Source organism: Salvelinus fontinalis, chromosome 35 (genome assembly GCF_029448725.1).
Source record: "Salvelinus fontinalis isolate EN_2023a chromosome 35, ASM2944872v1, whole genome shotgun sequence".
Lineage (NCBI taxonomy): Eukaryota > Metazoa > Chordata > Actinopteri > Salmoniformes > Salmonidae > Salvelinus > Salvelinus fontinalis.
This window is the reverse complement of record NC_074699.1, coordinates 21,970,857-21,994,083: the sequence shown is the minus strand read 5'-3', so window position 1 is coordinate 21,994,083 and position 23,227 is coordinate 21,970,857. Positions and strand designations below refer to the sequence as shown.

Below are 23,227 nucleotides of genomic sequence, written 5' to 3'. Positions count from 1 at the left end.
ATATCCAGACACAGAACTACATCCATGAGGCCCGAGGAAGCCCAGGGTCATAGCACTGAGTGAGACAAGCAATAATCCCGTCAAGACAAAAACCACACATTACCCAGATATGGCAACCCCCCGTCACAGGCGGTTTAAAACCGCTAGTGTACCCTGTGTGGTCCCAACACCTGGAGGCTGTTGTTGGGAAGTGAGTAATCAGGATATGACCCTACATATCCCCTTTAATTAAGCAGCTTACAAGATCAACTCATTATGTAGCTTTGCAATTTTATTTTATATTCTGTGTGTGTGTTAGGAGAAAGGGGTGAGGTCAGAGATTTATCCTGCTCTAGTCTACTACATCTGAAAATCCATAAGGTTGATGTAATGGTAATGGACTTAATTAGTGCTGCTCATACATTATTGGTAAAGCAGTAGCTCCAGCCCACCCTCTGTATTCTCGTGAATGCAGTTTGGAATAGAGGCCTTCAACATGTATTAGTATTACTGCTATATACAATGACTCTCTTTGACGCAAGCAAGGCCAGTTGGCTACATGGGAGTCTCCCTGGGCTCACATGGCCTGCCATTCATTCCCCAGCTCCATTCATTGGGGCATTATTGGGGAAAATAGGGTGGTGAGGTAAAGCATGTCATGGAGATGTGTCATAGCAATCTGGGCCTTACCAAACATTGAGTGTTAGCACCACCTGGTGCTCATGTGTATCAGTCTAGCTAAACGCCCTAATGTTGACACCAAGTGGACGGTAGGCTGAACTTCAGCACATGCATACAGAACATGAAAAGTGCACAAATTAAAGACTATTATAATAATCAATGGGTATAGTTTTGTCAACTCACTCTAGGGCTGACCACAATTAGCTGAGTGGTCGATAGGCTGTTGGTCGACCAAGATTATTTGTTAGTCGAGCAGTAGCAAATATATTGCACACGAGACACCCGTCTTATTCGCGGCCATCTCAGTGAACTAATCCATTGCGGAGGTCCAGACTAATCCATTGCGGAGGCCGCGGGGATAGCACAGCCCAAGAAGGCGAGTGTGGCGGCACAATGCACATCTCTCTCCAGAATGTGCTCCCTCCTGCTAATTTGTGCACATTCATTGTTTCATAACTTAATTGTGAGAATTGTTTGCTTTTGATTGTTAGTGTCTATCAATTCCCCATTACATATATCACCAGTAGTACATACACGGTTAATTCCAATAATTTCTAATCTACAATGTTTGTTTGGTTACGGTAAAGTCCGCGAAAACTTCTTAGAGATCGGCATCCCGTCAACGGGACAGTTGTAAATCATGCAGTGCTGTGTCACCATTGCAGATTTGAGAGAAACAACAAATGTCGGTACATATAAGTGTCTTATATCGGCTGAAAGCTTAAATTCTTGTTCATATAACTGCACTGTCCAATTTACAGTAGCTATTACTGAGATGTCAAAATGACATGCTATTGTTTGAGGAGAGCTCCTAACAAAACACCTTTTCACCGCGATAGGTTTGATAAATTCACCTCTGAAGGTGAAATGTGTACTTACATTCTGAAATCAGAGGGTCCCAGAGATAACATGAAGTTTTGTTAGATAAAAACATTTTTCATATCCTAAAAAGGTCCATATAGCATGCACGACCGATTTTGTATTTCCACTCGTTCAATTTGCAAAGAAAGGAATCTGCGAAAATCTCACCCCAAACATTGTTTCAACGAGTCAAATCACGTTTGTATGTATTCCTCAGAAATCCTAGAACGTAACAAGACTTCACTATATCATTAGGGGTGTAGTATATCCTATATGACACCATATTTGGTCAGAGAGCAACGCCTTCATGGCATGTCGATGACATGGCCGGTCTTCACTTGAACGACTCTTTCTTTGTTAAATAACAACCAATCGGGGTCAAACAAAGCTAGCTAAATAGCCAATGAGCTGGGCTTTACGGGGGTATCTGGAAACCCTGTGTCTGTCGCAAAATGTAGGTGCTAACCTTTTGCTTTTGGACAAAAATAAGAATATGGAGAGCTATGAAGTTATGAAAACTGGTTGTTTTGCAAATGTTTAACTTATAATATGGCTACTAATACTGGAAAAGCTCAATCAAAGTCAAAGTATACAGATTTGACGATATTCTTGCAGAAAAACGTAATATGAATGCAAATGTATCTTTCACGATTTGCCCATATGTACCTGGGTGACTTCACACTAAATGTCCTGTAGCTCGCTCATACTTCAAGTTATCGGTCTGAAACGTTGCCCATACACTGCTGCCATCGTGTGGACACCATCGGAATTACAACCAGAGTGATGGCTGGAACTGTGACCTTTCTCTTCCATTTCAAAGATGGTAGGAGAAAAATAAATAAAAAATCTCTGCATTTTCTTTTACCAGATCTATTGCGTTATATTCTCCTACATTAAATTCACAATTCAAATGGTACCAATAATATACATATCCTTGCTGCAGGGCCTGAGCTACAGGCAGGTAGATTTGGGTATGTCATTTAGGCGAAAAATGAAAAAAAGATTAATGCCCTCAATATTATTATTCATTCCAGTCTTTGACCATTCTCACTGTAGGCGTGGACAGGTTATTTGCAGAGCGCACAACCTATGCTACACCTGTGAGAAACAAGTTCTGGTTTATTTCATCCCATTTAAATTGAGTTGTCAATTTAGTCATTGTCTTTTGTTTGGAGCGCTCCTGTCAATGTTGAGTAAGGATGCACACCTGATTATGCATAGAAGTAGGCCTATAGGTTACCTGGCCTGCGCGCAAATGTCGGCATTTAAATGTGCCCATTTGGGGATCTGACAGTATTTCTGATTGTCTAATGAGTCGTGGAACTTCTCAAAGTAATGTTTTCTTCACCTCAAAACAGCAAGCAAACAGAGTCTGTTTTTACATCCATTGAGAATGACAATAATTCCTCAATGTATTTGAAAAATCTTTCCAGCTCTCTCCCTTTAGATAAATGTCACGCTCTGATCCAGTGGAAACATCATAAAATAGGCCTACCTGATTACTTCTTATCCCTTGCGCAAATAGCTTACAGCTGCGTGTCCAGAGTTCACTGGCACAGGAAACTGAGGGCCCAGAATATTTTATACAATGTTGCAAGGAGCTTCAAGCCGGACCCAAGTTAATAGCTGATACGTTTCAAGTTTGTTACAGACAGGCCACGCGTAGCCGATGTGATTTAAAATCAGGATATTTTCTACCTGCTGAATGCAATGTTTTTATTGGTTGGCTTTATAGACTATTGTTACATAAACACATTTTAGGTTTGTATCCTTTTCATATGGATTTTTGATTAACCACATGATAATGATTTTGAGATCCGAAGATAGTTATAAATTAAACTTCCACGAAAATGTGCATATGAAAACCATACCTGGCACGCAAGATCGGTAGAAATTGTCAAATAAATTGTCATTCCACATGAGAAGGGTTGCCGACTCCTTACGTCGCCTATTGCTGGCAACTTCAGGAGAGTAACGGCAGAATCTGGGAAAGCCAGTAGGAGCGGGAGGAGGATGGTCGGGACAGGTTAAGGTTTCTGTCTTCGGGTTATCTTGATCTCTGGCTCCCTCGAATCATTTGTGTCTTATTTAATCGAACAGTGAGCATAAAGCATCAGACAACCGCAATGCATATATAGTTCATTTAATTAAAACACATACAGTGGGGCAAAAAAGTATTTAGTCAGCCACCAATTGTGCAAGTTCTCCCACTTAAAAAGATGAAGTGTACCTATGATGAAAAGTACAGGCCTCAACTATGACAGACAAAATGAGGGAAAAAATCCAGAAAATCACATTGTAGGATTTTTAATGAATTTATTTGCAAATTATGGTGGAAAATAAGTATTTGGTCACCTACAAACAAGCAAGATTTCTGGCTCTCACAGACCTGTAACTTCTTCTTTAACCTGTTGGGGATGGGGCGCTGTTTAGACTATTTATGCTAATTTGGTAATTTTTGAAACGGCTTCCCACAAAATCCTTGATCGTACAATATGCATTTTATTATTATTATTGGATAGAAAACAGTCTATAGTTTCTATAGGAGTTGAAATTTTGTCTCTAAGTGGAACAGAGCCCATTCTACAGCAATTTCCCTGACATGGATTCAGATTTCAGAAATGTTGGCCACTGTTCTGAAGTCAGTTAAAAAGGCACTGATATTGCTATGACTGTACGGACACTTCTTACGTCTTCCCCTGGATGCCTTTACGTGATGACGATTCCAATGGGGTCGATTGCGCGTTCACAGGCCCCACAAATGAAAAAACCCTGAAGCTAGTCATTCTTTTGGAGCTGCGTCGTGCGCCTAGAGGACACCGGCCCGCTCCTGTTCCAAGCATTAGTGAAGGGGGTAATATTACTCGGGTCATGTTTCTACTCGTTATGGGAGTTAAAAACATCATAAGGTAGTTAATTTAAAGCGTTTTATAGCAATTTATATCCGTTTAGTGCGATTTTGGGACATTTATTTTTGCAACGATGTGAAAAGTTGGGCACGCTTTTCAGTTCATCCCGAACGCAGTTGACATTTCCACATGGCAAGAGGACAGCTTTCCACCAAAAGACGATTTCTCCCAAGAAAGGATCCTTTGCCCAAGATACTGATGGAAGAACAGCTCAAGGTAGGACATTTTTATTATGATAAATCGTGTTTCTATCGAAACATTTTAGTGGCTTAGGACGCCATGTTTTATGACGTAGCTTCGCTAGGCGCAAACTGTATTGAAAAGTAAGGATAAATAAAAAAATGTTATTCCGCAATTGTATTAAGAATTAAATTGTCTATCAATCCCTGTCCACCCTATATTTTTTAGTCACGTTTATGAGTATTTATGTATAAGAGTAGATCACTGTCTAAGGACTTTTTCTGACCAGCTTGTCTACATTTCACATTGTCTAACCATGATTTTGGTGGCTAAATATAAACATTTGCGATCAAACTCTATATGGAATGTGTAATATGATGTTACAGGAGTGTCATCGGAAGAATTCTGAGAAGGTTAGTGAAAAAATTAATATCTTTTGGCGATGTTGACTTTTATCGCTCACTTTGGCTAGAATCAATGCTGGGCTGCTATGTGCTATGTGCTACGCTAATATAACGATTTATTGTGTTTTCGCTGTAAGACACTTAGAAAATCTGAAATATTGTCTGTATTCACAGGATCTGTGTCTTTCGATTCGTGTATGCTGTGTATTTTTACGAAATGTTTGATGATTAGTAAGTAGGTAAACACGTTGCTCTAAGTAGTTTTTCTATTCCATTTGTGACGGTGGGTGCAATTGTAACCTATGCCATCTACCTGAAATATGCACTTTTTTCTAACAAAACCTATCCCATACCATAAATATGTTATCAGACTGTCATCTAATGAGTTTTTTTGTTGGTTAGGGGCTATAAATATCTTAGTTTAGCCGAATTGGTGATGGCTACTGGTGTTGGTGGACAAATAAAAGATGGTGGATTATGCTAATGTGTTTTTAGGTAATAGATGTACATCTTTACATATTGTGTCTTCCCTGTAAAACATTTTAAAAATCGGACAAGTTGACTGGATTCACAAGATCTGTGTCTTTCATTAGCTGTATTGGACTTTAATGTGTGAAAGTTAAATATTTTAAAAAAATATTTTTTTTGAATTTCGCGGCACTGGTTTTTCAGTGGGGGGGGGGGGTGCCGCTAGCGCCACGCTGATCCTAGACAGGTTAAGAGGCTCCTCTGTCCTCCACTCGTTACCTGTATTAATGGCACCTGTTTGAACTTGTTATCAGTATAAAAGACACCTGTCCACAACCTCAAACAGTCACACTCCAAACTCCACTATGGCCAAGACCAAAGAGCTGTCAAAGGACACCAGAAACAAAATTGTAGACCTGCACCAGGCTGGGAAGACTGAATCTGCAATAGGTAAGCAGCTTGGTTTGAAGAAATCAACTGTGGGAGAAATTATTAGGAAATGAAAGACATACAAGACCACTGATAATCTCCCTCGATCTGGGGCTCCACGCAAGATCTCACACCGTGGGGTCAAAATGATCACAAGAATGGTGAGCAAAAATCCCAGAACCACACGGGGGGACCTAGTGAATGACCTGCAGAGAGCTGGGACCAAAGTAACAAAGCCTACCATCAGTAACACACTACGCCGCCAGGGACTCAAATCCTGCAGTGCCAGACGTGTACCCCTGCTTAAGTCAGTACATGTCCAGGCCCGTCTGAAGTTTGCTAGAGAGCATTTGGATGATCCAGAAGAAGATTGAGAGAATGTCATATGGTCAGATGAAACCAAAATAGAACTTTTTGGTAAAAACTCAACTCGTCGTGTTTGGAGGACAAAGAATGCTGAGTTGCATCCAAAGAACACCATACCTACTGTGAAGCATGGGGGTGGAAACATCATGCTTTGGGGCTGTTTTTCTGCAAAGGGACCAGGACGACTGATCCGTGTAAAGGAAAGAATGAATGGGGCCATGTATCGTGAGATTTTGAGTGAAAACCTCCTTCCATCAGCAAGGGCATTGAAGATGAAACGTGGCTGGTTCTTTCAGCATGACAATGATCCCAAACACACCGCCCGGGCAACGAAGGAGTGGCTTCGTAAGAAGCATTTCAAGGTCCTGGAGTGGCCTAGCCAGTCTCCAGATCTCAACCCCATAGAAAATCTTTGGAGGGAGTTGAAAGTCTGTGTTGCCCAGCAACAGCCCCAAAACATCACTGCTCTAGAGGAGATCTGCATGGAGGAATGGGCCAAAATACCAGCAACAGTGTGGGAAAACCTTGTGAAGACTTACAGAAAACGTTTGACCTCTGTCATTGCCAACAAAGGGTATATAACAAAGTATTGAGATAAACTTTTGTTATTGACCAAATACTTATTTTCCACCATAATTTGCAAATAAATTCATTAAAAATCCTACAATGTGATTTTCTGGATTTTTCTCTCTCATTTTGTCTGTCATAGTTGAAGTATGATGAGAATTACAGGCCTCTCTCATCTTTTTAAGTGGGAGAACTTGCACAATTGGTGACTGACTAAATACTTTTTTGCCCCACTGTAGGGTGTCTATATATGGAAAAATACACGTTTCAAAATTTAGACCAATCGATTGGACGAAAGAACAGATGACTTTCGGTCAACCAAGATTTTAATTTTTTTAGTCGGGGACAGTCCTAACACACTCCAAAGAACATAAGGGTTAACCTGTGAGCTCTTCTTCCTCACACTGTGGGGCTATCTGTGAGTACACTACCTGCAAGTTTAGGGGCCATGGGATCCTCTGATACATGGACAGGGCTCTCCTTCACCTCCCCAGCCTTCTCATGCTGCTCCACGGCGGCCAGGGAGGGAGCCACTACCTCCACCACGTTCTTCACCTCCACGTAGGCCTGATGGCTTCCAGGCAGAGGCTTGGAGTTGTGGAAGAGGCTAGCCCAGGATTTGAGGGGGTTGGCAGCGGGCGCAGCCGGAGAGGCAGGCGACTTAGGCTGCTCTGCCACTGCCGGCTGGGCCTCAGAGTCTGGGGAGGAAGCAGGCTCCACTGAGGGAGCTGGGGCCTGCTGCTGGGGCTGCTCCAATGCCTCAGAGGCCTCCTTGTGTCCGTCTGCACTGATGCCAGCATGGGGCTCAGCCAGCCCATTAGCCACCCCACTGTCCCTAGTCACCTCCTCTTCTTCAATAGTAGCAGTAGCAATGGTGGCAGGGGGGCTGGCCACAGCAACTGAGGGGGAAGGAGGGGAGGTGGGGCAGGGGCTGTGCCCGCCGCTGCCCAGCAGTTCAGGGCTCTCTGGAGCCATGTTCTCAGGCTGCTGCTCTGCAGTTCTGCCTCCCTCTGCCACCCCACTGCTCTGAGAGGAGGAAGAGGAGGAGGAGGAGGCCGCATCTTTACCATCTGATAATGAGGCAGCTCCACTCGTGAAGTCCAAAGACGATTCATCAGGGCTATCACAAGTCCTCTGATTCACAGCACCCGACGCTGCTGCCGTAGCGACAGGGGCTGAGGTGGAAAGTCCGCCCCCTGACAACGTCTTACCAACCATGTCCTGCGACCCGAGGTGAGGGCCGCTAAGAGCATGTCCATTCACCAACCCCTTTCCAGGAGGCCCGTCCACACCCATGCCACCGCTATTGGGGCCTGAGCCCTCCAAGTAGTTGTAGTATCCTGGCGGGCGCTTTTTCTTTTTCTTCTTCTCCCGCTGGCCCAGGCTGCCCGGGCCCCCGTCCCCATCCTGGCAGTTCTGGTTGCTGTCCATGGCGGAGGGTTCCGAGTCTGGGCCATCGGGTCCGTCTGGGCCGTCCGGGCCGTCGGGTCCGTCCAGGGAGTTGTAGTGTGCTCCGTCTGAGACGTCTGCTGCCGGAGAGAGGGCCGCGGCTGTCTGTGGGACCTTCTGAGACGGCTGGCATCCTAGGATGAACTCTGGAGCCTGGGGGTTCAGAGTGCTGGACACCTTGAAGAGAGGATCCTTCACTCCCACAGGCTCCAAGTCCATCACCTCGTCCACACCAAACTCAATGTGCTGGTAGTCTTCACCTGCAGAGGAGGATGTGTCAGTCAGCTTGGGAACATAAAGCACTACAGTTCTGCACTGAAGACAAAGGTTCACACAACACAATAAAATAATGTTGTGACCAATTATTCATACTTACTACTCCAAAACAAATTTTGGCATCATGAAATATACAACACAATTTCCAACTTCATTAACTGTCACAAACTCAATGGAATATATCAAACATTGACCTTGAGCACTACACAAATAAAAGTATCACGCAATGAACTGTAAGTTAAATATCGATTAGATTTAACAAGTTGCTAACACTGCAAATTGAAAGATGATAGGCAGTGAGAGAAACAGCTGAAGGTGAACATGAGGAAAACGTTAGTAAATTCAGATCATCCCAACACTGAAAATGGTACGTCAGGGCTATATAAGACAAGACTGGTCATCCATACAACCCAGCCACCGGAAACCCTGAGGGGGAATTAAGGTATGGTTAGAGTTTGTTCGAGATTCGCTCTTCTCTGTGGATTAGAGTGTCCTCTGTTAGTGTTTTTACCAAAGGGATTTCATTCCAGAGAGTCATAATGATGCATTGAGTGACAAACCCTAGCAAAACAAAATACCTATTGTAATTGTTAGCTTCCATATAAGACCATTACTATGCCCTTAAGTCCAATAAAAAAGGGTTTTCTCAATCCATCCAGTTAAGTGAGGGAGGGGGTATACAAATCAATCACAAGTCAACTTAAAGCACTGCTGCGGTGCCAATGTGTTTAATGCAATAGAGAGGAGATATTTAACGGCATCTAAGCATGCAAAGCCTCACAGATCGTACGGACAGGCAAGAATGAGAGTAAATAGGGGCAAGGTTTAGAAAGCCACCAGTTTTTAAGACCTGGGTTTGAGTGCTTCAGCAACAAATAATAAGCACAGCGTCGGACCCAAAACTCACCGCAAACCTGCCGTCTCATAGACTCCGTAATGTAAGGCACAGCAGGAGTGCAGTAACTTCCTGAATAATTCATACAAATCAGGGTAAAAAATTAAGTGTTATGAGCAGGGGAGGGGTATGGTTGACAGACTTTTTGTAACTTGTTGGCTCCAAAATCCCTGCTCTGCAGGTATGTTTGGACATATTTTTACAAGTCAAACCTTATCTTAAAACAATGTCAATTCAGACTTAAACTGTCACTCTCTTACATGCAGTTCAGTCTGGATCCAACTAGCACAAACGGGCATATGTATGTTTGATTTTGGTCATAACCATTACATCATGTGGGGGCAAGAGTGTTGTCAACCCAGAGAGCGCTGGCCGGCCTCATGCGGATGACGTTCGGAATGTCTACAAGACAAACTTAAATAAATCAGAGCAATCCAGTAGACGTTCTTACCTGAAGACTGACTGACGCAGGAGACTTTGTCATTGAAGGGGGGAAGCTGTCAAAGAGCAGAGAGATTAGATCACAAATTAAAAAGACACTTCTAGTTAAAGTAAATAATCAAACATAGCGTTAACCTCATAGACCACAACTTGTCAGTCTGGGCCATCCTTCTTATCAATGAATCACATCTGTGTAATGTGCACATTAGAGGGGGGCAGATGACAGTACTGGTGCTAAAAATGTGTTATTTTGTGGCTTATATTGTTCACACTCACTAAACAGAGAACATATGCAATAAACCATTGTCTTCTCTGTGTTTTAGACACAATGACAGAGTAGATAAACACACTGGACTAAATCTATAAACTCAGCGGTTTGGGTGTTAATGAGCTTCCAAAAGGCCATTCTTAAGATCGACCCGGTTAACATTAAGAGCAAACGGCACACCAACACTTAACACCGTAGACTATACGGTGTCAAAACAGCTATAAGCTGGAGGAAACGTATGTGAATAAATGTTTAATTCGAGCCTCATTCAAAACTCTTTGTCTTACCTCAACATAACATCGTGGAGTCACGAAGAACTGATTGATCTCATCAGGGCTGAACTCCCCGAAGATGTACTGCGCAGAGAGAAAATATATTTACATAAAACACCTGATTCAACATACTGAGGATAATCATGTGCAACCTTTTAAAATCAATATATTATTTATTAAATCACTACATATATTACATGGTATCTTCAATATTAACATGTGTAGAAAACGTAAGTGTGAAATATTGCTAAAACATCCCAAGACCCCATGAGAAACACACTTTGAAAAAAGTCCGCTTTAGCCCTCCATTTGTCTACAGAGAATTTTACAGACAAGGAGTACACCTCTTACTGATGAACTGACACAGTTGTGTCAGACCCGTTGGAAAGGTAAGACTAGGCCTACTGGGAGAGGGCTTGCATATCATCAGTCTGCCCAGATTGCGCCATGGGTTTGGGTAAAAGTAAGGGATGACATGAAAGTGACGAGTCATGCAGCATTAGAATGGCAAAATGGCTCCCGGCAGCCCCCTTCCCAGAGAACTGAGCCAAATGGAAAGACCCGACTCACTGTCTTCAGCCAATATGTAACACATTCTAAGGGAATGAACTACAAATAACTATTGTAGTCCATTTTTTGTAGTTTCTTCAAAAGTGGAGTAAAACAATACTTTTGAAATGTTAGCTGACATTTGGCCACAATGCATTATGTTATCAATCTTATGTCCCTCAATGTAACAACTTCAAAAATGCTCACACAATGTTCTGGGGCAGGAAAATGTTAATGGCAGTGAAGTATCATTATTTGGTATGCTGGTCTGGACTTGTGACCCTCAAATCCCATGGGTTCATCCAGCTGGGCTTGATATTAATGCTTGCAGGACAAGAATAACAGATTTAAGTTGCACGAAATTGACAAGTAGATTTTGTAAATCACAATATCAAACAATTACTCCAATCAGAATTGGATCAGAGGCCAAATAAAAAGCCTACATGACAAAGTGTATGTGATATGCATATCAGCTACAGCCTCATGTCCAAACCGATGCTGACTTGGAGGCGCCAGAAAATGTAGCCAAACTTTAATTACATAAATATAGGGTAAACACCAGTCATGTTTGACAAATATAATTTAGGATAATTAACATTAAACCTCTGAAGGCTTGATTCTGTCGACATACTCAAGGCACTTAGTTCAGATCAAATGGTCACAAGACCGGAGAGTGTAGGACAGTGCCTGTTGTGGAGGTGGCTAACATTTTGAAACTATTTCACAATAACCGGTCATTTTTTAAATATTGAGCTTATAATATGAAGGAATAAAAATGTATCAACATTTTAAGCAAAACTGTCAGATCAGTTTCATCAGCCTCATTGTTTTACTTTATGTGCAGTGGTTATGAATTTTGGATCTGTTGTCCCAGAACTCTCCCAGAGTGTTTTAAATCATAGACATACAAACATACAAGGTTGTCATTTTAATGTTGTAATATTTTATAGGCTACCAAAAGGTGGCCAAACATCCTCCAGGAGAGCCTTAAAGGTGCAGTGTTTGAATATGCAAACAGGCTTGAATATGCAAAGTCATCAATAAGGAGAGTGCAGCCAATTTTTTTGTCTGATTCTCTTTTCTATGGTAAACAATACAGTAATACATTTTATTTTGTAAAGTGGCTTTTTGTAACATTTTTCTATTTTTGGACAACTGACAAAAAAAAGTTAATGTCAAGCCCTGTCCAGGGATTACTCCTTCTAGCTGCACCTTTTACACAAGGCTCCACACTGTAATGTGATTAAGCAAATTGAGTTGAGTACTGGCAACACTTTTCACACTACACACAACCAAATTCCCCATATTAATAATTGGAAGTGGGGTGGTCATTCATATGGTTTGAGGATCAATGTAGTAATAAGAATTCAATTTAGTTAATTTTCAGTGACCCACATCTGATGTTTCAAATATTCATAAATATAGTGCAGGGCTGCACACCGACAGCCCTGCACAGTGGGGTGAACTGGTCCTTCAATCGCACGGTTGACATTTCTTGGTTTGGCACATTACAGGATAGCAGGGCCACTTGTGTCGATCCAAAAACATATCTGCATAACATTACAGCCTGAAAAGACAACCTTGAAGTCTTTCATTAGGCAATGATATCTAAACAAAAACAAGTGTTGGTGGTGCATAGTGAGGGGAAGGTGTCCAATGACACGGAGCAGTAAAGAACAGTTGAAACAAGCTCGCTAACCACACAGAATCCTCCCAGCGCATTGAACTGTGGGACATGAAAAGGGAGGCACAGGGAAAAGAAAGTGCAGTTCAAGCATATGTAACTCTTTGCAAATGAGCGCCCAACATTGCTGAAATGGCACTACAGGCGACAAACAGCCAGCTATAATCCAACGGCCTCGGGACAGCTAATACAATCACAACAGAAAGAATGTCCCTTTGACTCTTTCTACAGGCGTGCCACACTAAGCTTCCCTCGCTGTTGGTTAGGATTGAGGATTACCACAAAATAGCCATCTGTATTACTTCTACATGCTCCAATGAGACGGTGCGCACACACACTTTCAATGAATGTGGTTACAGATCATGGAGCAGGGGTGGGACTTACAGTGTAAGGTGGGATCCATATGAAATATAAAGCACGATGATATCGTCTCTGATAAAAGGAGCTAAACCAGAGAAACTGAACACATGCTCATTTCTAATGTCAGTATACTTTACGTCAATAGAGTAGAATGATAATCATATATTACAGACAGCATTCAATGAGGCTTCTGTTTAACAAAAAGACATCCAAATGTGTTTTATGTGGAAGACAGGTTTAAGGAAGTGGATGGGGTGGTTGGCTTAGAGCGGTTGGGGTTTATTAAGAGAAAATATGTCAAACAGCAGACAAGCTGATAAGAGCCACTCAAACAAGTTGTTTCACTTGAATTTCAAGTTACCAGATATTACCAACTCCCACCTGATGTAATCCACAACCCCATATACCTACCTACAAGGACTGGGATTACCTCATCACTACTCAGTGTTCCCTATTGGACTGGGACTAAGCCAGCCCTGCAAGGCCTCACAAATTGGAATGCAAAGAGTCACTATTAGGAAACTTGGCATTCCATGAATATGTATCACTACAAATAAGGTCAAACATGTTTCGAATAAACCGATGATGCATGTTGGGGCTTGCGTATTACATTCTTATGAAGAATGATGACCTAGCAGAGTGAGTGACGCCCAAGAACTGAAAAAACATTGAGCAGAGACATGACAGAGAGGAACACTACAATTTATTTACGGAAGAAGAGACACTTTAATACAGGGCGATTACCAACAGCTGATGGGATTCTCTGAGGCCATGGTGTTGCAGGACCTTTCAAGAGTGAGACAAATGGGAGGCAGCTCTGCTCTCTAAACACTACTCCACCCTGCTGTTCAGAAAAACACCTAAAAAGCCAGGCAACTCTGGGCCTCATGTGCCATTTCCATAATGTTGAATCAGGGGCTCACCATTCAAAAGATGAAGGCCACCACCAGCATATCAGATCATGCTTGGAAATGAACCATGACACTTTCTGTAGTTAAAGTAAAAAAAAATAACACATCAGATCGTCACTGTGACAAGAGGTTGCCATCTTTTTCAGTTACAACCCCGTAATTAGGTATAGGTTTACCCACAGCTACCCACTCCTAACCCCCTTATTTGTCATGTGACATTAAGACAATCCACCATTGCCAAATCCACACTGCTCACCAACTGACAAAACTGTCAAAAACTAAAATATGGGCAAATGCACAGTACAATATACTTAGGTAAAAACTATACAGGCCCATGAAGCATTTTATGCTTGATGCCCACAATAGATGGAAGCATTTACTCAGCTGAAGATTCCCAGCATTAATTTATTAACTTGGAAAATATTGTGATGATACTTTGGTATGCAACACCCAGACAACCCACTGCTGTGGTGTGGAACGGTGTCCAACAGCTGCCATTCCTCTGCCCTTAGCTTCAATCTAGAATCCCTGAGTCATAAAGCAAAGATGTGTCTTCTGCAGCTCCTTGTGCTCAACCCATACATTGCAGGTACATTCAATTCTCTGCAATGGGCATTCCATCAATTTTCTTCGATGCTCAGAGACAATCTGCAGTATAAAATGTAATTTTATTGTGAATCATAAATGAATGTCTCCATTACGTGCATTCAATGCCACTACGCTCAACCCGATACCAGAGCCTTATATTAAGAATATCAAATGGTAGGGCAGTGGACACATTACCTCAGGTGCAGGAACAGCCCTCTCAGAATGACTCAGAACAAAACTACCTCCTTTAGATCAATGGTTTAATATTTCGCCCCTTCAGTGAGATATACAGTTTCACACATGCACCTAAACTTAAACCCCAAGCAAGCCAGCTAGATAGTCTGCTTACATTCGCCAGCCCTGGTGGGGTGGACCCTATGGCACAATGGGAATTTGAATTTAAGTTTAGGCCGACTCTGTATTGATTTAAATGTCTGTGGATGAGCAAGGTAGTAAGCTAGCTATTAATCTTACGTGTCGCTATAAACCACCATTGTTGAAAATGGTTGAGTAGGATTAAAAACACTTAGTAGTTGGACAAACATGGACCGTCTGACAGATTACCAATAGGCCAACAAGAAATTAACTAACTAGTTAGCTGGTATTCACACCCCTTGACTTTCTCCACATTTTGTTGTGTTACAAAAATGGGATTCAAATTGATTTGTCATTTTTTTGTAAAAGATCTACACAAAATACTCTGTCAAAGTGGAAGAAAAAATAACATTTGTAAAACATATTGATTAGATAAGTATTCAACAGCCTGAGTCAATGCATGTTAAAACAGTGTTCTCCAACTCTGTTCCTGGAGAGCTACCGTCCTGTAAATTCACGCCAACCCTAATCTAGCACACCGATTCTAATAATTAGCTGGTTGATAATATTAATCAAGTTAGTTACAACTGGGGTTGGAGCAAAAACTTACTGGAAGTTAGCTCTCCAGGAACAGGGTGGGAGAATCCTGTGTTAGAATCCCCTGTGGCAGCAATTAAAGCTGCAAGCCTTTCTGGGTAAGTGTAAAAGCTTTACCACACCTGGATTGTGCAACATTTGCCCATTATTCTTTTCAAAATTCTAATTGGTTGTTGATCATTGCTAGACAACCATTTTCAGGTCTTGCCATAGTGTTTCAAGCCAATTTAAGTCAAAATTGTAACTCGACCACTCAGGCACATTCACCGTCTTCTTGGTAAGCAACTCCAGTATTTATATTTGGCTTTAGATCTAGTTTTAGGTTATTGTCTAGCTTAAAGGTCCCCAGTGTCTGATGTCTCCCAGTGTCTGGTGGAAAGCACACTGAACCAGGCTTTTCTCTAGGATATTGCCTGTGCTTAGGTACATTCCGTTAATTTTTTATCCTAAAAAAACTCTCCAGTCCTTAATGATTACAAGCATACCCATAACATGTTACAGTCACCACTATGCTTGAAAATAGAGTGGTAATTAGTAATATATTGTATTTGATTTACCCCAAACATAACACTTTGTATTGAGGACAGAAAGTAAATTGCTTCGTCACATTTTTTTGCAGTATTACTTTAGTGCATTGTTGCAAACAGGATGCACGTTTTAGAATATTTTTATTCTGTACAGGCTTTCTTGTTTTCAGTCTATCATTATGGAGTAATAACTACAACGTTGTTGATCCATCCTCAGTTCTCTCCTATCACAGCCATTAAACTCTGTTTTAAAGTCACCATGGTAAAATCCCTGATCGGTTTCCTTCCTCTCCGGCAACAGAGTTAGGAAGGATTTTTTATTTTACCTTTATTTAAAGAGGCAAGTCAGTTAAGAACAAATTCTTATTTACAATGACGGCCTACTAGATCCACCAAGGTCTGGAACATCTGTGTTTAATTCAGGAAACGGTCCTCTACAAGCTAGAATGGTGAATACAATTTAATTTGAACCTACTCAACCAGTTATCTGTGTGGCTCATCCTTATATGGACAGGAATTAGACAATATATCCACAGGAAAGTATTATTAAACCAACTTTTCAAAGTGCTGGTAGTGTGTTCAGATTTCTATCACCTGACATGCACAAAACCATGTAAAAACGTGCACGAGCGTGGCAAGTATACATGCGTCGCGTGCATGTATATGCCTTGTGTTCATGCCAGAAATCTAACTACCAGCACTTTGAAAAGTTGGTTTAATAATAATTTATTGTGGACATATTATAGTCTCATTCCTGCCCACGCAGACAACCGGTACAGTAGGTTCAAATTGTATTTTATTCAACATTCCAGCATGTAGATAGATGACCATTTCCTGAATTAAACAGAATGTTCCATAGGTTGGTGGATTAGAAATTCACTAGTATGGTCCCCAGCAGGCGAGCTAGCTACATGGATGTATACAGCCATGTCTAGCTGGTTAGCTAATGTTATACATGGGCAGAATATATAGCTAGCTACCTTTTCAATGTAGGATAGATAGCTAGCTACCTAGCTAGTAGTTACAACTTCAGGCCGTGACAAGACATTACAGTTCAACAGATCATGGAGGTCTGTCCACATGAGTCAGCTTCCCTTGAAAGCAGCACAACTAGCTACGTGCTCTAAAGGGGACATCAAAAACGGAGTGCACAATGCGCAAGTTCCGAACCGTTTGCAGAATCCTGACTGGTACAGATTCGGAAATCTACCTAAACCGCCTCTGATCAGGCCCACTGTAGCTAGTAGCTATGTCATTAGCCACACCACCTGCGTCCGTACGAACTCTGGCTAGTTGTCCAGCTTGCTAAATGAAGCTAGGTAGCTAGCTGGCCAGACAAATCAATTAAAGTTTACGTTTGACCATATACAAGTTTATTAATTCCATGCTTATAACTCGTCGGCACTTTTTAACATCACTCGTATCTAAATGCTAAGCTAGCTAACATCCAGTTATTAAAATGTGCACTGTGATAAGCAGGCCTGTCGCATCAGCCAGAGCAGGTGGGCCATGCACATACACGCAGCAATTTAACAACTACAAATTGTCAAAGGAAAATTACAACTGTTCGAGTCTTTTGAATGTGTTATTTTCTCAACCCAAAACATGACCACGATTTTTGCCCATTTTTAGATTTACAGCTAACCCTACTTCGAGTACTGTTTGCTAATTTGAATGGAGGCTCCTCGGGCCTGTACCATGCTGGTGTTTCAATGGGGAAATAGGCTTTTTAGGGCAGCATTAGCAAGCATTTATCACCACACTTTTCAATGACACGAGTTACCACTATATTTTGGCCAAGAAACACATCAAGAAATCTAACAATATATTATTTAAGACTACTTTTCCATTAATCTTATGTCAAATGTGAAACAGTTCAAATTATAGGCGCATCAGCAGCGTGAAGTTGTAACGTTACCTGGTTAACGTTACTCTGAGAAGCCATGCTCCCTGTGATATTCTCTTTTCCAATCAGAAAATGGACGTTCTCCAGGGAATGTGTTAGTTTTTTGTAATAATTATTACAGAAGACGGCCTAATTCGACATCTTTTTCATTTTCTCGACAATGGACTGACAGTTGTATTTTTAGGTTGTTTTATTGCTACAGCATATCACGCTGCTTCCCCCGCCGTCGCCGCCATTTCTGTCTCGCCTCCTTGCTTCTGGCCTGCGCGCGCCGCGGATGGCTAGTGTGCTCTGTGAACGCGTGCGTTTACGTCCGGGTAGGAGGGTATTGTAGAGAACGTTTGACAGCTTGAGTATGAGCTAAAAGAGCTGTCAGCTATGTATTATTTAGGACAGACCGATTGTGTTGTTATAACGAAAATGTATTGCTAATTCAACATTCCATCCATGCACATGTGTAAAAATAAAAAGGGAAATGTGGGGGGAAAGGAAATTGCACCACAATCTAACTAATATACATCTATCCCCAAGACCCCTTCCCACTACTTTGGCACCAGTTGTCCTGCCTGGGAGTCTGGAATCCCTTCTCTTAAAACCCCCTGTAGTTCTTCTGCACTAAAATCTCTGACAACCAAAAACGTCACAATTGAAACACCACTTTTTCCACCGACACTACACACCTTTGTCTCATGCCCTCGGAATGCTGTCTTTGTGGTAGGGGGTGGAGTTCTATAGAGCGAACAGGTGAGAGGGAGGAGCTTGGAGACGAAAGACGTGCCAAGATACAGGAAAAGTAAAAGACGTAAAGAATCCAATCATTCGCACAAATTAATCCAGGTAAGAACCAGAATTAAGAGGTATTGTTAATTGTTCTTTCTTAATTCATCAATTCGTTATCTCAATGTTTGGTTCGCTTCAACAAACAGCATACCTGTGAGCCTTATCATTCGTCACAGGTAACGTTAACATGGAAGTGCATGTATGTTTTTATCTTCATCAAATATACTAACAAACGTTATTCCCTAGTGCTTACTACCCTCAAATCACAACCTGGTCTCAGAGCATTTCGTATTATTCTGTACGTAAATCCAACTCACCATTTAGTATGATATGTTACGTATCGTATGGTATGTATTCATTTGTGGGTGTCCATCACCCATTTCGTATGATATGTTGTGACATTTGGGTTGCTAGACTCACCTTTTTACTTTCGGTTTTGCCTTAAGCAACCATCTCTCTTATGTAACCATACCAAGCGTCATACTTTATGGCACACCTCAGATTTACTTACAGAATAATACGAAATGCTCGGAGACCAGGTTGCGAGTCAGTGTCAGCATTTTGTTTGCCGTTTGAAACCATTGTCAAAGTTTTTCAATGTGTATTCAGTTGTGTGCAGAATCATTACGATATCATTCAAGTTGGGTCTGACTGTGACTCCCATCCTGGACGGTTCTTAACTGACCAGGTTAGAACCACCCAGGGAAAACACACCCAAAACCTGCCCTGCTTTCATGTGGCTGCTGGATGCGTCTCTTTCTATTGGCTCCAGGCTGCTTCATCATTCTATGGGTCGCAGTGGGTAAATGCTTCCCACTGGGCAGCTGTATCACAGTGTCGCCGGGCGGTGAGGTAATAGTCACGAGACAATAAAAAGAGAAGCATCCAGGAGCCAATTGAAAGAAGGGGTGGGTTTTTGGCAGGTTTCTCCTGCTGTTAGATTGCCCCCATCTTCACTAAGTAGTCATTTCTGAATCGGAGGAATGCCACGTGGTAACTGTCACTAGTGCCAACAAGCATTGCCACCAATGTTTAGTAGGGCTACATGCACAAATAATATATTGTCATTTGATCTCCCTTAGATATCGTTATGACACCTTTACACTAATACTCAATTGATCACGGCAATGTTCATTCGAATACATTTTCAGAGAAGTGGCCAGGAGACCAGACAATGCCAGAGAGAAGCAGATACCAGGAGAGGGATGAGTATGACAAGAGCAGGGAGAGGGACCACACTCATGACCGAGGAAGCTCCTCACATGAAGAGAGAGACCGGGAAAGGAAAAGAGAGAGAAACTGGCGGAAGAGAGACAAAATGGATGAGAGATACAGGGATGAGGTAGGCTCTGGAGATGACAGGAGGGTCAGAGAGAAGGACTACTCTGACAGACAGCGGGATATGACACCCCACTCTCACAAGGACGCACCACCTGACCACAGAGGCAGTAGTCAACAAGGACAACAGAGAGCGTAAGAGACCATCTGACTGTCACAGAGTGGCTTCCACAGTTACCATCCTGGGCATTGTTGCTAAACAACTAACCCCTCTATGGGCAGAGAGGTTTGGAACTCTTTCTTATTGGTCTATTAACTAATTTACCATCTGGTGATGTCACCAGGCAGGCCAAAACTCCATCCCACCAAAACATTAAAAGGGCATTATCATAATTTTCACAATTTCACATTATTATTCCAACCTCAGTGTGGAAATATTCACAGTGTACAAAATAATAGGAACACCTTCCTATTATTGAGTTTCACCCCCTTTTGCCCTTAAAACAGCCTAAATTCGTCAGGGCATGGATTCTAGGTGGTGTCTAAAGCATTCCAACGGGAGGCTGGCCTATGTTGACTGCAATGCTTCCCACAGTTGGGTCAAGTTGGCTGGATGTCCTTTGGGTGGTGGATTATTCTTGATACACACGGGAAACTTTTGAGCATGAGAAACCCTGCAGTGTTGCAGTTCTTGACACACTCAACACGGGGGGTATGGTAGTAGGTGCGCCTGGCACCTACTACCATACCCCATTCACAAAGTCACTTAAATATTTTGTCTTGCCCATTCTCTATGAATGGTATACATGCACAATCCATATCTCAATTGTCTCAAGACTTAAAAATCCATCTTTAACCGGTCTTCTCCCCTTCATCTACACTGACTGAAGTAGATTTAACAGATGACGTCAATAAGGAATCATAGCTTTCACCTGGTCAGTCTGTCATGGAAAGAGCAGGTGTTCCTAATGTTTAGTACACTGTGTATAAAACACAGGAAAAGTCATCCTTAGGCATATAGTTGTATGGTTTATTTAACTTTCCAATCATTGGTTTTTGTTTGGCATACATTTTAAAGTGAAAATCTGAGTCTGCATCATTCTGTTACCGTATTATTGCCCGCATATACTGTACAGCGTGAGAAGTCTCCGGTTTCACTGGTTTGGGATTGACTCCTTGTAATGTCTGTCTGCTAGTGTTTGAATGGCACATAGACTTTTGGGGTGCCCAAAGTAAATATACACCCCTGGAATACAAAACCTGTTCTCTGCCGTGGTGTGGTGGGTTTATGTGGTGTAGTTTCAATGTAAGATTTGGCAGACGTCAACTTTTGATTTTGTCTTTGCAGGTATACAGAAGCCTCCACATGTCCCTCTGTGGGGGAATACTATGAGCCACAACACAGACAGGCTCTGTACAACCTCAGATATGCCTTAACAGCCAGAGGCAAGTCATGTTTAAATTAAAGAACAAACAGCAATAACTTACACCTGAAATGTTTTTGTGGGTGAATCTCGTTGGTACGGTGTAGTAGGCGGTGTTCTGTTTAATTGGTCCTGGGATTTATTCACTCGGAACCAAACAGAACCAAATGGGGAGGGACCTACCTGAATTTGTCCAATAGAAACTCGATTTCGTTGGGCATAAACGGTTTTCGTTGCAAGACGTTTTGAACTAATGATTACACCCCTGTAGTAGGAATGTAGTTGGGTAGGTTACGAATGACCTAACCAACCACATGACCACCCTCTCCGATGGTACAGGGTCTTTGAGGGGATTGGAGTTATAATATCTGTATTACTCAACATTTAGGAGTTTGGGGATTTCGTTTCTTTCTCCAAATTGGTTGTTCATCCATGATATGTTTAATTCACACTATGGCACACTGTATGTTCTCCCTCTGGAGGTGGAATTCCCACTGAAATTAACCATCAACCATGTTGGTTGAACTCGGATCAACCTCTATTTAGCTGCATTGTTGCATAATTCTCCCTCTTGTGAAACGTATAACTTGACCTTCAACTCAGCTCGCTTTCTCCCAGAGACTCTTACTGTATGATAAGTCATGTATTTAGCTCTTTCTTGATCTGTTCTGTTCAGGTCTATGCCAGATAATGGAGGTCTTTGTAAACCTGCTGATAGTCATCTGCTCAGGAGTGTCCTACAGTAACTCCGGGGGTTACCGGGACCTGGCCAGCCTCGGGGGTCTCTACCAGTACTACTATGGAGGAGCACAGGCTTTCATTGGAGCCGACGCAGACAGGGTCAAGGAGCTGGACAAACTGTTCCACCAGCTCAAGCTGCCTCCATACATCTTCAGCATGGCCTGTGGAGGGGCTCTGATGGTTTATGCCTGCATCATTCTGGCTTTCGGGGTTCTGAGAGTCCCTTACCGCTGGCCCCCTGTGCTGCTGGGTGAGGCCCTGGTGAACCTCCTGATCGGCCTGGGCTACATCCCTGCCCTGGCCTTCTACTTCATCAAGCTGCAGGAGACCTACGACAACCCCATCTGTACGGAGAGGGAAGCGCTCTACAAGAGCAAAGGGCATCAGGGCTTTGCGTGTGCACTCAATGGAGCAGACATCGCTGGAGGCCTCTTCGGGGTGCTTGGAGTCATTGTTTTCATCTTCGGAATGGTCTTGGCCATCCGTGCTTTCAGGGCAGTGAGTGAGATGAAGAGACTGAGAGCGATGGAAGATGGTAACATAATGAGGTTTGCTCACCTCCCACTGTGAATAGAGTGGATGAAAATGTAGGGTTGAGAACAAATTCGGTCAAACAGCTATAAATGCTAGTGTATTTTATATGAACTGTGATTGATTAAAAAACCTAACTGTACAAAGAGCAATTTTGTACATTTGTGACTTCAAAAACCGCACACTTGTTTTACTAAATGTTACAGATGTGAGACATCTACACTGTCAAACATTGTTCTTTACTAATAAAAATCTTAAACAGATGTATTTCTCTTCCTCATGAACCCTCTTGCCTAGAATATCTACATCTTACCTTGTAGAAGAATAGTTATCGTTTGTAGTCTCTGTGGGACTGAAAACATAAATCTGAGCAGAGCATAGCGATCAGGGGTGTGTTCATTCCGCCGATTCTGTTGCCAAACGCTTCTAAAGCAACCTGGGAGGGATCTACCTGAATTGATCCAATAAAACTGTTGTTTTGCTATGTTTGCTTCCATTTGGTTCTGAAACGGTAAACGGCTTCTGTAATGCAGCTCAGAAACACCATGGATTTGCGTCTAGATAGAGTCTGGCCAATGCTATCATCAGAAA

At 42.2% G+C, this 23,227-nt stretch overlaps 2 protein-coding genes across 4 annotated transcripts in view; one reads left to right on the top strand and one right to left on the bottom strand.

Moving 5' to 3' along the window:
• The window catches only part of LOC129834559 (ubiquitin carboxyl-terminal hydrolase 10-like), a 33,789-nt gene extending 15,626 nt beyond the window's left edge, over positions 1-18,163 (bottom strand). The window contains exons 1-5 of one of the 2 annotated variants that reach the window (XM_055899665.1): positions 17,895-18,163; positions 10,461-10,529; positions 9,916-9,961; positions 9,477-9,536; positions 7,276-8,553 (exon numbers count right to left, since the gene is read on the bottom strand). In XM_055899665.1, coding sequence (XP_055755640.1) covers positions 7,276-8,553; positions 9,477-9,536; positions 9,916-9,961; positions 10,461-10,529; positions 17,895-17,921 — 1,480 coding nt within the window. In that variant the 5' untranslated portion in view covers positions 17,922-18,163. The remainder of the gene's footprint in view (positions 1-7,275; positions 8,554-9,476; positions 9,537-9,915; positions 9,962-10,460; positions 10,530-17,894) is intronic. The other variant, XM_055899666.1, reaches the window with a different exon arrangement.
• Positions 18,164-18,543: 380 nt separating this feature from the next.
• On the top strand, positions 18,544-22,897 carry marveld3 (MARVEL domain containing 3). Of its 2 annotated transcripts, none has more exons than XM_055899663.1 (4): positions 18,544-18,719; positions 19,814-20,135; positions 21,289-21,386; positions 22,041-22,897. In XM_055899663.1, the coding sequence occupies exons 2-4, from the start codon at positions 19,837-19,839 to the stop codon at positions 22,673-22,675; spliced, it is 1,032 nt and encodes a 343-aa protein (XP_055755638.1). In that variant the 5' UTR covers positions 18,544-18,719; positions 19,814-19,836; the 3' UTR covers positions 22,676-22,897. The 2 variants fall into 2 exon arrangements, with proteins under 2 accessions (XP_055755638.1, XP_055755639.1); XM_055899664.1 differs by lacking the exon at positions 18,544-18,719 and adding an exon at positions 18,726-18,838.
• Positions 22,898-23,227: the final 330 nt, after the last annotated feature.

Excerpts from the sequence above, each read along its gene's own strand:
- marveld3 (XM_055899663.1), top strand. The coding sequence starts at position 19,837 with ATGCCAGAGAGAAGCAGATACCAGGAGAGGGATGAGTATGACAAGAGC. Across the intron at positions 20,136-21,288 it reads CAACAAGGACAACAGAGAGC|GTATACAGAAGCCTCCACAT; the intron begins GTAAGAGACCAT and ends TTGTCTTTGCAG. Across the intron at positions 21,387-22,040 it reads ATATGCCTTAACAGCCAGAG|GTCTATGCCAGATAATGGAG; the intron begins GCAAGTCATGTT and ends TGTTCTGTTCAG.